This window comes from Oncorhynchus keta, chromosome 17, assembly GCF_023373465.1.
Source record: "Oncorhynchus keta strain PuntledgeMale-10-30-2019 chromosome 17, Oket_V2, whole genome shotgun sequence".
Classification (NCBI taxonomy): Eukaryota; Metazoa; Chordata; class Actinopteri; order Salmoniformes; family Salmonidae; genus Oncorhynchus; species Oncorhynchus keta.
In genome coordinates, this window is record NC_068437.1 from 16,351,438 (window position 1) to 16,366,363 (window position 14,926).

Genomic DNA, 14,926 nt, shown 5'->3' on the forward strand with positions numbered 1-14,926 from the left:
ATTCTACAATGTAAAAATTAAGAAAGACCCTTAAATTAGTAGGTGTGTCCACATTTTTCACTACTACTGTTTATATATAACTTTCGTGAACGCAAGTTATGAGGGTATAGGCTACTACATCCCACACAGAGCTACATTATATTCCACTTTCTTGCTGGCTCTCTCCTGATGCTGACACACCGAGCATCTCTTGATGCTCAGTTTGCCTGCCGATAGTACTTAGCACCTCTGAAAAGAGTGTCAGCAGTCAATCTCTTTTGTGCTCACACAGCAAAGACCTTGAAGTCGTCAGCCACTGAGCCTTGTTAAACTACTCCAAACCAGAAGGTGGCAGTGGTGTTGTTTGGCAATGTGTCGCTTTATGGTATAGTCAATGTTAGGGCTAATGTTGCTATTGTTTTAGAAAGCCCTTGATACTAGCCAGATGGCCACAGCTAGATAATTAGCTACACGTTAACAATGAAACAATTGAATTCACTCTCCATAATCGCATAGAGCCCATATATACATTTTTAGTTAGCTGGCTAAAGTTAGCTAAATGGGTCGCATGATTTGCTAGCTAGCTGTTGTGCTAGCTAGGTAAAGTAAAGACACTGCATTGACTCTTGGCTGCCAGCTGCAGGTAGCTGCTTCATGGAAACAAATCCATTGTGATTGAATTATAATGGTACTAGCTAGCTACAGTGGCCAAATAGCTAGCTTGGGAAAGCATTTAGTGTTGTGTGCATTGTGCTGCACTTACTACCCCATTAATTTCATATGAAGTGTGTTTAGCTAGCTAACTAATAGGCTAGTGGATATTATCAAACCTAACAAATAAATCCTTCTTCAAGAACAAAGCTCCTTCCTCTAGAAAATAAAATGTATTATGCAGCTTCTGATGAAAAGGGGGTGGATTACACCGGGAAAGGTGCCGTATTTTTACATTTTTCTTATCAATCCTTTCAGCTCCCCCACGCGGAGGTTCGTGCTCTCTGATTGGCTCAAAGTCAAGTTGTCGGCCACTGCCAAGCATTGCGATTCTACAAGTAGAGACTTCAGATTCATCGGTACACAGCAGGTACTTATTTTGTTCTAGCAAGTGAAGGAACGGCCCCTTACTGTGATAAGTACCTATCGGCAGTCTATCGGCAGTCAGATTCTCTGTGTGTTCCATGCTTTAGCCTGTGATCCTGCTCGTGTGTTCTTCTGACACCAAAACCTTGTTTGAAGTGGGGAGACGGAGATGAAAGTGGAGTAGCAGGGACCAGGAAGAGCTGAGCTGGCTCAGTAAACAGCAGCTAGACCAGGGGGAGACCAGGGGGCAGGGGCTATCAAGGTCCCCCACCACTGACATAAACCAGGGGAGGACAATGGCAGCATAACACCTCGGCTGGGCTGTGGCTCTCGGTAATTGAAAATGGCTTTGGTCTACTCGTCTACTCCCCTCACCTCCCAATCCTCCTTCTCTTGACTTCCTCCCCTCAATCCACCCCTCCCCAGAGACCTCTCTCTCTCCCCGCTCTGGCCGTGCTGTTCTTGGGCTATCCCCAGTATTTATTGGCCTTTGAAGGGAAATATAATTGAGTGGTAATTTGAGATGTATTCTTTCTCTCTCACTCCCCTGCCCACATGCCTCCATCACTCCTGAATGGTTATGGAATATTGAAGTTCAAAGTAGGCACAGTGAACTTCTTTTTTCTCCCCTGATTGCAGTGTGAAGAAAAAACACTGAATTTAAGTATTTTTAAAAACTTTGTGGGATTGAGAGGCCATGGGTTACCTTGACCTGACGTGGCAAATCAAACAGATGCAGCCAAGAACGAAGGATTGAGTCCAAGGAAAGCAAATTATAGACAAGATGAGCTGGTAATCAAGAAACACTGAGCCCAAGGAGAGGCCAGAAAATATAATGAAATAGATTTTTATTTACACCAGATTTACAGAGGGTTGTGAATATAATTTACAGTCATTCCAATCCGTTTTAAAACACTCTTTGTTCCTCATCATCTCTCAACGGACCAGGAGACTTCCCAGGTTGATCGTTCCACATGATAATAAATATGAGGCTATGTTATTATACACAATTCTTAGAAAACTATACAGGTCAGCCAGATGTATGTGGTGCAGTTATGTCAAAGAAACTTGCTTTAAAAAGCAACCTGTTAATAGAAAATACATACAACTAATCTTCAACCACGGCAAAATAATAAAACATATACTAGTAGTGGAGAGTCTCTCTGTCTGTCTGTCTGTCTGTCTGTCTGTCTGTCTGTCTGTCTGTCTGTCTGTCTGTCTGTCTGTCTGTCTGTCTGTCTGTCTGTCTGTCTGTCTGTCTGTCTGTCTCTCTGTCTCTCTCTCTGTCTCTCTCTCTCTCTCTCTCTCTCCCTCTCTCATACTATAATAATGGAAGGGCTTGCATTCATAGCTTGGTTATTTAAAAAAATATTTTCTACTGGCTATACCCAGCTGGGTCCCGGCCGTCGAGAAATATGTGAGAAACTAAAAGAGAAGCATTCTTTCTATTCAAATGCTTTAAAGGGCTTTGAAATCAAAGCATGGTACATCTCTCTCTCTTTGTGGTAGCCTGATATTTCAGGGCCTTCACACTAAATTATGTAAGCCTACTGTTTAAATTGTACACATTTTTCCAGTATTTATTTTCATTAGTCAACTCACACACAGAGCAATCTCCCCTTACCAGGAATTCAGCACTTAATTAGAAAGAGAATGAAAAATAATCAGCTCTCTAATGGGGAAAATTCATTTCAAATTGCATACAGCAGTTGGAGTCCAAAGAAGGAAAATAAAAATGTTTTAGCATGAAGAAGGGTGGGTGGTGAAGTGGTTCATAGGAATATCCGAGTGAAAATCTTGGCACGGGGTGTTGAGTCAACTGCAAAAGGCCGTACCATAACTCCCCATACTGTTCTTTCTATCACTGTATTTCTGTAGTACTGCACTCTGCCTTGTCACGGCTGTTTTGCTATTTTTATTAGCTTAACCGTAGCCGTAAATCAGCGCCAGATTAGTTCCTGCAGAGCCTTTTCCCCCCTCTACTCTGCTCCAGCAGCACAGGCCCAGCCACTAACAGACACACACTCCGGGCAAAGTCAACAGATCATCTCCTGGTCCTTCTCTATGTCACTTGATAACTACCTACAAACATACGCCAGGCCTAAATACAGTAAGCTGAGATGAATTGGTGGCCATATGGAAATAGTGGGTGCTGTATTTAGGTTTTTATGGTGCCAAGATCATCAGTAGGATTTGAAGAATTCCTCTGTTAGACTTCTGGTCTGCTGTGGTCTTTAGTGAGTGCTCCTAATAATGTCATTAATGTGTTGGTTTGCTTGGAAATGATAATAATAATCAGTACTCTGATGTGCCTCACTGAATGAATACAGTTGAATACATTAGCATAGCTTATGTGACTATTTACAGAGGAGTGAAAGTGGCAGGCTAATCTTATGTAACTGAAGGGGAATTATGTGTGCTTTCCCTACACTCTATGCTGTGGAAGTTTCAGCAGCAGGTTTTCACAGTGCTGCTATTACAAAGGGAGATAGAGAGAAAAAAACTTCTGAAGAAGAGGAGAACCCCGTATCCCCGTTCACCATGATGTGGGGGACGGAGGAGGGACGGCATGACTGTATGACTGTGGCTGTCAGTATACTGCTGCAATGTTACCTGTCAACGTTCTCTACCTCCCGTAACTTTCAGACAAGCCCACCTCTTCACCAGAGGGAAACAGAAGCAGGAGTTGACTTGTTCACATTCTCTCTCTAAGGTCAGAGGTCAAAGACAGTGACATAAAGGTATTTTGGGGGTTATGAGACAAGTGTAGCATGGGGTACTACTACATGTATGAGTAGCCAAACTACACCACCTTCCTAATGAAGTAACAGGAGTACCCCCTTTTTCTTTATTTGAGTCTGTGCCCTCCTGGCCAAGCAGCTAATATCTCATGCCTGGTCCTAGCCCCTGGTGGTTCCATCACGGGCGCCTCTCTGTCCACTGTGACATCACCACCCCTCGTCCAAGCTGACGCCGATGCTCTGGCGTCTCACGATGCTGATGCGGGAGCTGTAGGGGGCTGGGGGTGGAGGGGCTGGGGCCCTCAGGAGCAGCTCTGCCTTGGGCTTGTACTGGTCCACCAAGATCTTCAGCACTGCCTCCATCTTATGGTCCATCTGGTATATCTATTTATACAACACACACAAAATAAACAACAGAAGGGCACATGTTGTAGGATGGGTGACTACAGGGAGGACATATTATAATCATGCTTGACTGGCAGGTTGGCATTTATTGAGATGACTCATGTACTGGAGGCAGCTCTGCAGGGTAGTTACTAGCTGGCACAGCCACAAAGTCATACAATCTGATTTTAAACCGAACCCTTGCCTTATTACCACAATTATTTATATATTCCTGCTACCAGTCACTTTCCAGCCCTGTCGACATGTATATCTGCCTATCACACCTATACTGTAACACTTGCACACACACACCCTCACTCACACACTTACACTTAGATACAAACACCCACCACCACTCCCACCCACCACTTATGCTGCTGCTTATGCTGCTAGTTTACTATTAATATTATCTTTTCTGCTATCAATCACTTTCTCCTAATCCTGCCTATACGTACATATCTACTTCAAATACTCCAGTACCCATGCACATTGTACATTTGGTATTAGCGCTGACCCTGTATATAGCTCCCTCTCCTATTTCTCGTGTTTCCTTTATTATATACACTACCATTCAAAAGTTTGGGGTCACTCAGAAATGTCCTTGTTTTTGAAAGAGAAGCAATTTTTTTTTGTCCTTTAAAATAACATCAAATTGATCAGAAATACAATGTAGACATTGTTAATGTTGTAAATGACTATTTAGGTTGGAAACTGAAGATTTTTAATGGAATATCTACATAGGCGTACAGAGGCCTATGGCACTTTGTGTTAGCTAATTCAAGTTTATCATTTTAAAAGGGTAATTGATCATTAGAAAACCCTTTTGCAATTATGTTAGCACAGCTGAAAACTGTTGTCCTGATTGAAGAAGCAATAAATCTGGCCTTCTTTAGACTAGTTGAGTATTTTTATTGATTTATTTCACCTTTATTTAACCAGGTAGGCAAGTTGAGAACAAGTTCTCATTTACAATTGCGACCTGGCCAAGATAAAGCAAAGCAGTTCGACACAAACAACGACACAGTTACATATGGAGTAAAACAAACATTCAGTCAATAATACAGTATAAACAAGTCTATATACGATGTCAGCAAATGAGGTGACATAAGGGAGGTAAAGGCAAAAAAAGGCCATGGTGGCAAAGTAAATACAAAATAGCAAGTAAAACACTGGAATGGTAGATTTGCAGTGGAAGAATGTGCAAAGTAGAAATAAAAATAATGGGGAGCAAAATAAATAAATAAATAAATTAAATACAGTAGGGAAAGAGGTAGTAGTTGTTTGGGCTAAATTATAGGTGTGCTATGTATATAGTATGTGTAGCGTCAGCATTTGTGGGTTTGATTACAGGCTCAAAATGGCCAGAAACAAAGACCTTTCTTCTGAAACTCATCAGTCTATTCTTGTTCTGAGAAATGAAGGATATTATATGCGAGAAATTGCCAAGAAACTGAAGATCTCGTACAACACTGTATACTATACCCTTCACAGAACAGCACAAACTGTCTCTAACCAGAATAGAAAGAGGAGTGGGAGGCCCCAGTGTACAACTAAGCAAGAGTACAAGTACATTAAAGTGTCTAGTTTGAGAAACAGACACCTCACAAGTCCTCAACTGGCAGCTTAGTTAAATAGTACCCGCAAAACACCAGTGTCAACATCAACAGTGAAGAGGCGACTCCGGGATGCTGGCCTTCTAGGCAGAGTTGCAAAGAAAAAACAATATCTCAGACTGGCCAATAAAATTAAAAGATTAAGATGGGCAAAAGAATACAGGACAATTGACAGAGGGACTCTGCCTTGAAGGACAGCATCCCGGAGTCGCCTCTTAACTGTTGACGTTGAGGCTGGTGTTTTGCGGGAGTCGCCTGACCGAGACCCTTTTCTCCCGATTGCTCAGTTTGGCCGGGTGTACAGATCTAGGAAGAGTCTTGGCGGTTCCAAACTTCTTCCATTTAAGAATGATTGAGGCCACTGTTTTCTTGGGGACATTAAATGCTGCAGAAATTTTTTGGTACCCTTCCCCAGATCTGTGCCTCGACACAATGCTGTTTCGGAGCTCTACGGACAATTCCTTTGACCGAATGGCTTTGTTTTTGCTCTGACATGTACTGTCAACCGGCGAATGTCCAAACAATTGAATTTACTACAGGTGAATTACAATCAAGTTGTAGAAATATCTCAAGGATGATCTACGGAAACAGGATGCACCTGAGCTATATTTCAAATCTCAAAGCAAAGGTTCTGAATACTTATGTAAATAAGGTATTTCTGCTTATTTATTTTTTTCAATTTGCACAAAATACTAAAAACCTGTTTTCACTTTGGTTCTCAATCAGAGGCAGCTGTCAATCGTTGTCCCTGATTGAGAACCATATTTAGGGAGCCTGTTTTCTATTGTGTTTCGTGGATGATTTTTTTTTTTTTTCTGTTTTCTGTTGTGTGTCTGCACCAGCCATTTTCGGTCGTTTCTCTTTGTTATTTATTTAGTTATTTCCGTGTTCATTCTAATAAATATGGACACATACCACGCTGCACCTTGGTCCTCACCTTCTTCCACCATCGACGGACGTTACAGTACCAAAATGTGTAAAAAGTAGAGGGGTCTGAATACTTTTCGAAGGCACTGTACAGTATATATTTTTAAACTTTTAGTTATACTATTTTGATATTGATTACTGCACTATTGGGTAGAGCTTGCAAGTGAAGTATTTCACTGCACTTGTGCATGTGTCAATAACACTTGAACTTAACCACACTTCTAAACCTAACCTTACATTTTTTATGAATTTTTACGATATATAGCCAATTTTGACTTTGCAGCTGGCCCATCTAGTGGAAATCTAGTAATTATATGTGCGTGACTAGAGTCAATCAGTGAGGACATTTAAATGGGTGCAGCAGTTGAGGAGTGTCCCTGAGTTTGTGCCTTTCTTTTGTCCACGATGCCAGGTCTCTAATATGACCCCATCCCAATGACAGACCAGTGGCGTATAATAACATGTTTGTCTATCTGTCACGGTCTACCTACTAAAACCACTCATTATAGCAGCTGGGCCGGTTGAGTGATCCAGGAGTGGGAGGGCTCTTAGCGCGCGCACGCACGCACGCACGCACGCACGCACGCACGCACGCACGCACGCACGCACGCACGCGCACGCACGCACGCACGCACGCACGCACGCACGCACGCACGCACGCACGCACGCACGCACGCACGCACGCACGCACGCACGCACGCACGCAGCACGCACGCACGCACGCACGCACGCACGCACGCACGCACGCACGCACGCACGCACGCACGCACGCACGCACGCACGCACGCACGCACACACACACACACACACACACACACACGCACACACACACACACACACACACAAGGAGCTGTGGCTGCATGGCTACTGTTGACATGGTGTTTCAACTGTAAACAGAGGTGTGTGTGTCTGTCACTCAATTGATAGGGACATCGCATCTCCACCAGGTGACTTCTTTCTATTACCCGGACTGTCTGCCGACACACAGACACACACTCGTGCGCACACCCCTTTCTGAACATTTACTGCAATGCTTTGCGTCTTCATATCTGAGTTATCCAGTTATCTTTTCAGGAAGGCACCATCTTAGGCTTCAATTAACACTGCTTGTTAACCTGATTTATAAATGCAATAGAGACCAATGGTAATGGCATCTTTTTGTAGGAACTAGCTCGTGTTATATACATGAGTTACGTTCATTGGACAAAGCCTATGGGGAAATGAATGAAGCTTTTGTAAGGTTTTTGGATAAGTGCAGAAAATAAGGTCTGAGGTAAACACAGGCTTAGGAGATCTGATACGTTTTGTTCCATGAGATCATCTTCATCAGCTATAACGTCACATTTTGTGAATTTTGAAGCATTTATGTCATCAGAAAAAGCACATAAAGGCTCCATAACTCATAAAGTTCATGTAAACTGACTGCTATTATCTCATAGAACAAAAGGTATCAGATCTCCTAAGCCTGTGTTAACCTCAGACCTTATTTTCGGCGTTTTCCCAAAACCCTAGTCTTTCCCCATAGGAATGGCTGAACGAACCAGAGGTAAGTTATTTCCGTTTTTTTAAGACTACAAGCCGGCAAACTCTATGGTCATTGAGATACCTGGTAATGGATCCTGACGAGGTTGAAGGGAAGCGAAAAGTACATCAAAGTATGTGAGGGAGCCATGGCATCTCATACAACAGACAGACTGGAATTTGTAGACTCTCATTCCAGTCATAACTGATAGTGAGGAACCATGCAGTATTTTGTCTGAAATTCACATTGCAGACTTTACTGGTATTTTTTTTGTGTGTTGAGGATTAGGTGCCTCTTATCCATCTTTGAGTGTGTGTGCTTGACAGCCATGACACTTTTATAGTAGACCAGGACATTGGGTATCACTCATTGTTATTGGGATATGAAACCATGGATGAAGGATATTAAATCACATACAATAAGACCCCCTAACCCTAACCCCCCCACACACACACACAGCGATGATTCTGTCAGGAATCATATAATCATCAAAGTAGGAAGGAAGCAAAATAACAAAAGGTTAGAACAAGGCTTGGATTAGACTACAATGTTTATCATGACCTACATAGCTGTGTTAAGAAGATAGACCACATGTAATCTGGGCTAGACTGGGTTAGGGTTAAAATCCTGAACAGGGTTAGGGTTAGGCCTTTCTTGTTACTGTGTTTTTCCTCCTTTTCCGGGGCCTTAAATCCAACCCTAACCCTAGCCTCATGTCCACATCCCGGTTCAACCCTAACCCTAGCCTCATGTCCACATCCCGGTTCAACCCTAACCCTAGCCTCATGTCCACATCCCGGTTCAACCCTAACCCTAACCCTAGCTTCATGTCCACATCCTGTTCCAACCCTAACCCTAACCCTAGCTTCATGTCCACATCCTGGTCCAACCCTAACCATAACCCTAACATCATGTCCACATCCTGGTCCAACCCTAACCCTAACACATCCTCCCTAACCCCTACTCCACATCCTGGTCCAACCCTAACCATAACCCTACATTCATGTCCACATCCTGGTCCAACCCTAACCCTAACCCTAGCATCATGTCCACATCCTGGTCCAACCCTAACCCTAACCCTACTTTCATGTCTACATCCTGGTCCAACCCTAACCATAACCCTAGCTTCATGTCCACATCCTGGTCCAACCCTAACCATAACACTATCATGTCCACATCCTGGTCCAACCCTTCAACCCTAACCCTACTTCATGTCCACATCCTGGTCCAACCCTAACCCTAGCTTCATGTCCAAATCCCGGTTAAACGCTATCTTCATGTCCACATCCCGGTTCAACCCTAACCCTAGTCCACATCCCATGTCCACCATCCCGGTTCAACCCAAACCCTAACTTTGTCCACATCCTGGTCCAACCCTAACCCTAGCTTCATGTCCACATCCTGGTCCAACCCTAACCCAGACTCAGCCTCAACCCTGTCCACATCCTGGTTCAACCATAACCCTAACCCCCTAACCCTAACCTCATGTCCACATCCTGGTCCAACCCTAACCCTATCTTCATGTCCACATCCTGGCCTCATGTCCACATCCCTCTCATGTCAGGTCCAACCCCTAACCTCTAGCCTAACCCTACCCTAACCCTAGCCTCATGTCCACATCCCTGTTCAACCATAACCCTAGCTTCAACCCTATCTTCATGTCCACATCCACATCCCGGTTCAACCCTAAACCCCAGCCTCATGACCATCCTGTCTACAACCCTAACCCTAGCTTCATGTCCACATCCTGGTTCAACCCTAACCCCAGCCTCACTAACAACCCTAACCCTAATTCTACACTCTTAAAAATAAAGGTGCGAGTTGGAACCAAATAAGGTTCTGGAGAGCGATGCAATAGGGGAAACATTTTAGGGTTTCTGAAGAACCATAAATAGGATGGAGAACCTTACTAAGATCCAAAACCAGAAATGTTTCGGCCCTCCAGGACCGGAATTGAATAGTCCTGCTGTAGGGTTGCCTTGTTTGTATATTTCCCAGGGTGCCTTGAGTGGATTTAAGAGTTACTCGTACCAGCCATGACTGTGTTTGCTAGAGACAGAGACATGGTTGTTGCATTCATTCATGCTCTGTCAAGTGGCCTTCACCAAGTGAGATCCTAAGTGAATAATATGTTGTCTTTAAAATTTAATTATTTAAGACAATACATATTTCATAAGGACTTCTTTTAAGGACCTAGTTTTACCATAATGCAGTGACCTGAAACTCATAGTTTGCCGGCCACATCAGGTCACATTTGGCTGGTTTGCAAAGTGATGTGTAATTCCTATTAGAATCCAGCCAGAGTGGGGATATTCAACATTTAGAATTTCTATTCACCCACAACCTACATTCAGAATGACTGCCAGGTAAGGGAAGAGTAACATATGAGACTATTTTAATCATCCCAATTTGTAAGTCGCTCTGGATAAGAGCGTCTGCTAAATTACTTAAATGTAAATGTAAATGTAATCTAAACTGGAAAAAACATTTCAGTATCACTAATGGTTGCAATAAGTCCAAGTAACAGATTGGATTAGTTTAGAAACATTTGTTATTTATATTTGAGTAGCATAAGATTAATTAATCAATGTATGTACAAAAATGTAGATATTCAAACAAACAATAAAAAAAATCTACCCGCAATAGAGCATGCTGGGAAAGATGATAATGATGGGTGTGGTTTTGGTTCAACTCTAATTTTGAACACCAACACTAACCGCTTTGTTTAAATGGAACTATTTACAGTGCTAATGTAACTCTTAAATCAACACTAGAAATGTTACATTGAAAAATCAACACTAGTTAACACTGGCCAATTTGCTGCGTGGTATGAAAAGAACTTCCATACATTTCAAGTGCCTTTTAGAATTCTGATGAACCGTGGATGCCACGTCAAGAACCCCACACTTAACTCAAAGGTTCTTTATTGGGCAAGAGTTCTCCAAGGAGCCTTAAGGAAGAACAGTTTAAGAACCTTCATTTTTTTCAGTGTAGCTTCGTGTCCACATCCCAGTCAACCCTCACCCTAGCCTAATAGGTGTTAGCTCAGGGAGCTAACACAAGTCGTCTGGTCTCAGGCAAGGTGCTTTTCAAACCACCTCCATTACACTGATCCTAGATCTATGCCTGCTGGCAACTTCAACCCAGGGTAGGCAACATAGAAGGGTGTGTGACTGACTGACCGCTGCTGGGATTGTGTCACTGTGGAGGGGCAGGGATGGCTGGTGACAACGCTGTCTGCCTCACTGTGTCAAAGGACATGTGATACACAGACAGGTGATGCCTCAGCTGTCCCCAACCCACCCACCCCACCCTCCTAAACAGCACATGGTACAAACCACCAGACAGCCTCCCCGCCCCACTCATACTATGTGGCACAATCTTTTTTTTATATATAGGGCGGGGCACCAAAGCCCTTAGGATAACACAGCAGCCTGAAAAACACAAACATTTTCAATTGAATGTTTAACTGAAACTACATGGGCCAAATTTGTTTAGGAGGGGGACAACAAAGCTAGGCTGGGACCCCACCCTGTCAAGCCTAACCAATAGTAGGGGAAACACTGTTCTGAGACCCATAGAGGCCCAACCCTCTCTCTGCAACCCTGTCTGTCCCAAAGTGTCTCTTTACAGGGGGAGAGCAGTGGGGGGAACGTGGGCTTAGTGGGGACCAACTGGGGACAGGGGACCAGGACCCAATGGCTGTGTTGACAGAGGAACACCCTTCCGTTCCTGGCTTACCTCCTGCCCCTTCCCTGGGACCAGCTGTATTATCTGCAGAGCAGCCTCACCCAGCCGCTAAATACTGCTGAACGCCAAATGCCCCGTTCTTTGTTCGTTTGAGTTTGTTTGACGACAACAACAACAACAGCAAAGCAGTCAGTTCAGTCCAGAGCGCAGGCTTGTCACAGCTCTGTCCAATTCATACTCATGTGTGACCCTAGTCAGCCTACTAAACACCAATTATCACACAGCAAAAATAAACGAGAGAAATGAAAACCTGCCTCAAATTATAGTAGTTCTTGTCACAGTTAATTAGCACATCTAGCATATTTCCTCCTGCTCACAGACTGGACTAAAAGACTGGACTGCCTGGTCTGATTGCATGGTTCATTTTGAGTCCAAATAAAGGCCATGTCTGCATCTGAAATGGCACCCTAGTACCAATATAGTGCACTACTTTTGACCAGAGTCTATAGGCCCTGGTCAAAAGGTAGTGCACTATATAGCGAATAAGTTACCATTTAGGACGCAGTCCATTTCTGGGCTGGGTCGAGGTAGAATATAATATACTGCAGGTCTAAATTTAGCCTCTTCTTTTTTTCTTTCCAGAGGGGCAATAGCATAATTACTATGGATAATTACTCTGTGTTGAAGCTGCTTCGGGGAAAAACTGTTCTAGCTTTACCATCTTGAGTGGAACAAACACAGTCGGTTAATCTAAACAAGGTTTCTGGAAGGAGCACTTCAGAGAAACTCTCTGACACGTGTAAATCATGTGATTCATACTGCCATCTGTTGGAGGGAGGGAAAGGTTGGGTTGCTGCTGTTGTGAGGTGTTACAGTATATTCATGTTAATGACATGCAGTAATAGCATGGATACTAAGAAATAGAGACGCTCTATTGCAACAAATCCATGAGAAAGTAATAGGCTGAGAATGGCTTTATATCCCAGACCTGTAATGTGGAACTATTATTCGGTGATATTATGAAGTGGGCTGTTATTCAGGAGTAAAACACAGGTTTGAATGGCAACATCTCCAGGAATGCCTTCTTAATAAACACGGACCGATGCCGACGTCTTTTTTCTTGTTGTTGGACCATAGACATCTGTTTGGTTCAGATTTGGTCCGGTCCGGTCTGGCCATGATTTGGCCCAAACATACTGTAGACATTGATGTTTGGTTCAGATTTGATCTGGTCTGGACTGGCCTTGATTTCAACGTCCACAGACTGGCCTTGATTTGGCCCAATCATAGACATTTATGTTTCACAAGTTTGGACAGCACAGTACAGTACTGCAGAGCACAGCAGTGTACAGTACATTACAGTACAGTAAAGACAAGCATTTTGACTTGTTTTGGGGCAGAGCTCATTAGAGTAATACCCAGCATGCTTTGTAAATGTTTGTTTTATACATTTACATTTTCAGTCATTCAGCAGACACTCTTATCCAGAGTGACTTACAGTCAGTGTATTCAGCTAAGGTAGATAAATAACAACATATCATATCATAGCAAGACAAAAACATCTATGTTACCATTACTGAGGCTCCTCTTTCCTATATTAAATAGACAGAACAATTATTATCGTGATAAAATGGTTATTTCATTGAGAATGTGTGCAGATGAAATTTTGCCATAAAAATCAATGACCAAAAAATAGGTATTTTCAATATCTGTAAATGTCTTTTCAACTTTCATTCAGAACTGAAAATGAACCTGATTTCAACTTTTCAACATCCAGATTAAAAAGAAAGAAAGAATTCAGACGTTGAAGTTGTGTTCATTTCAGGTTATTACTGGGCTGGCATCTAAGAGGAGTTAGCCCTATTAAAAAAAAAACAAGATTTATGTCATTGAACCGTAGCTCTCCATCACCCTTGAAAATTGGGCGAGTAGGAAAAAATGGAGCAACAATTGGCAAAAGAAAACAATTCCACAAGTCACGATCGGTGCCTATCGTCATATGTGTGACATGTATTTTCCCTCTGGTGACCCTGGACTGGAGCCCCTGCATATCAGCCCAGCCAGCCCCATCCAACCACAGCTGGGGCTCCTCTCTCCCTCACTGTCTCTGGGCCTTGGGTCTGAAGCCGAGGGCATGTCAGTGAGCTTCTTTTCCCTGCACAAGAATAACAACACGGGTCAGTTCAGGTGAGCCTGGCTCGGCCGAGGGGTTACTCGGGGCCCTCTGCCCAGGCCTCCGCTGCCCTGCCTGGCTGCATTCTCATTGTGTGAAATCCCCCCTCCTATGGCCCCTGACCCAGCCTTACTACCTCCGCCCATCTCCTGGAGCAGAAGCAGAGAGATCTCACACAATGGACAATGTACAGTAGGAGCACACACTGGGCTCGCTGTGTGTATGTGTGTGTGTATATGTTTATGTGTGTGACTAACAAGCTGCACTGTGGTTATCAGAGGGGGGTAGAAGGAGGGGAGGGTGGATAGAGGGAAGGAGGAACAGAGGGACGGAGGGGGGTTGGCTTTTGTCTCCAGCCATGTTTGTACATTTAAATGGAGGAGAGACGCAGCCGCCTCCCAGACTCCCAGGGTTAGGCCTTGAGAAGAGTAATGGAGCGAGGAGTGAGGCTGAGCGCAGATGAAGCTTCAGATGACCTATGGGATCTAGTGTACCATATAAGACAGGGAGAGAGAGAAGACAGAGAGAGAGAGAAGACAGGGAGACAGAGAGAAGACAGAGAGAGAGAGAAGACAGGGAGAGAGAGAAGACAGAGAGAGAGAAGACAGGGAGAGAGAGAGAAGACAGAGAGAGCGAAGACAGAGAGAGAGAGAAGACAGGGAGAGAGAGAAGACAGGGAGAGAGAGAAGACAGGGAGAGAGAGAGAAGACAGAGAGAGAAAGAAGACAGAGAAAGAGAAGACAGGTAGAGAGAGAAGACAGGGAGAGAGAGAAGACAGAGAGAGAAAGAAGACAGAGAGAGAAGAAGACAGAGAGAGAAG

At 43.7% G+C, this 14,926-nt stretch overlaps 1 protein-coding gene across 1 annotated transcript in view; it reads right to left on the reverse strand.

Moving 5' to 3' along the window:
* Nucleotides 1-1,899: 1,899 nt before the first annotated feature.
* The window catches only part of LOC118396524 (potassium voltage-gated channel subfamily KQT member 1-like), a 309,173-nt gene continuing 296,146 nt past the window's right edge, over nt 1,900-14,926 (reverse strand). Inside the window, exon 19 of the mRNA XM_035790779.2 lies at nt 1,900-4,181. Coding sequence (XP_035646672.1) covers nt 4,005-4,181 — 177 coding nt within the window. The 3' untranslated portion in view covers nt 1,900-4,004. The remainder of the gene's footprint in view (nt 4,182-14,926) is intronic.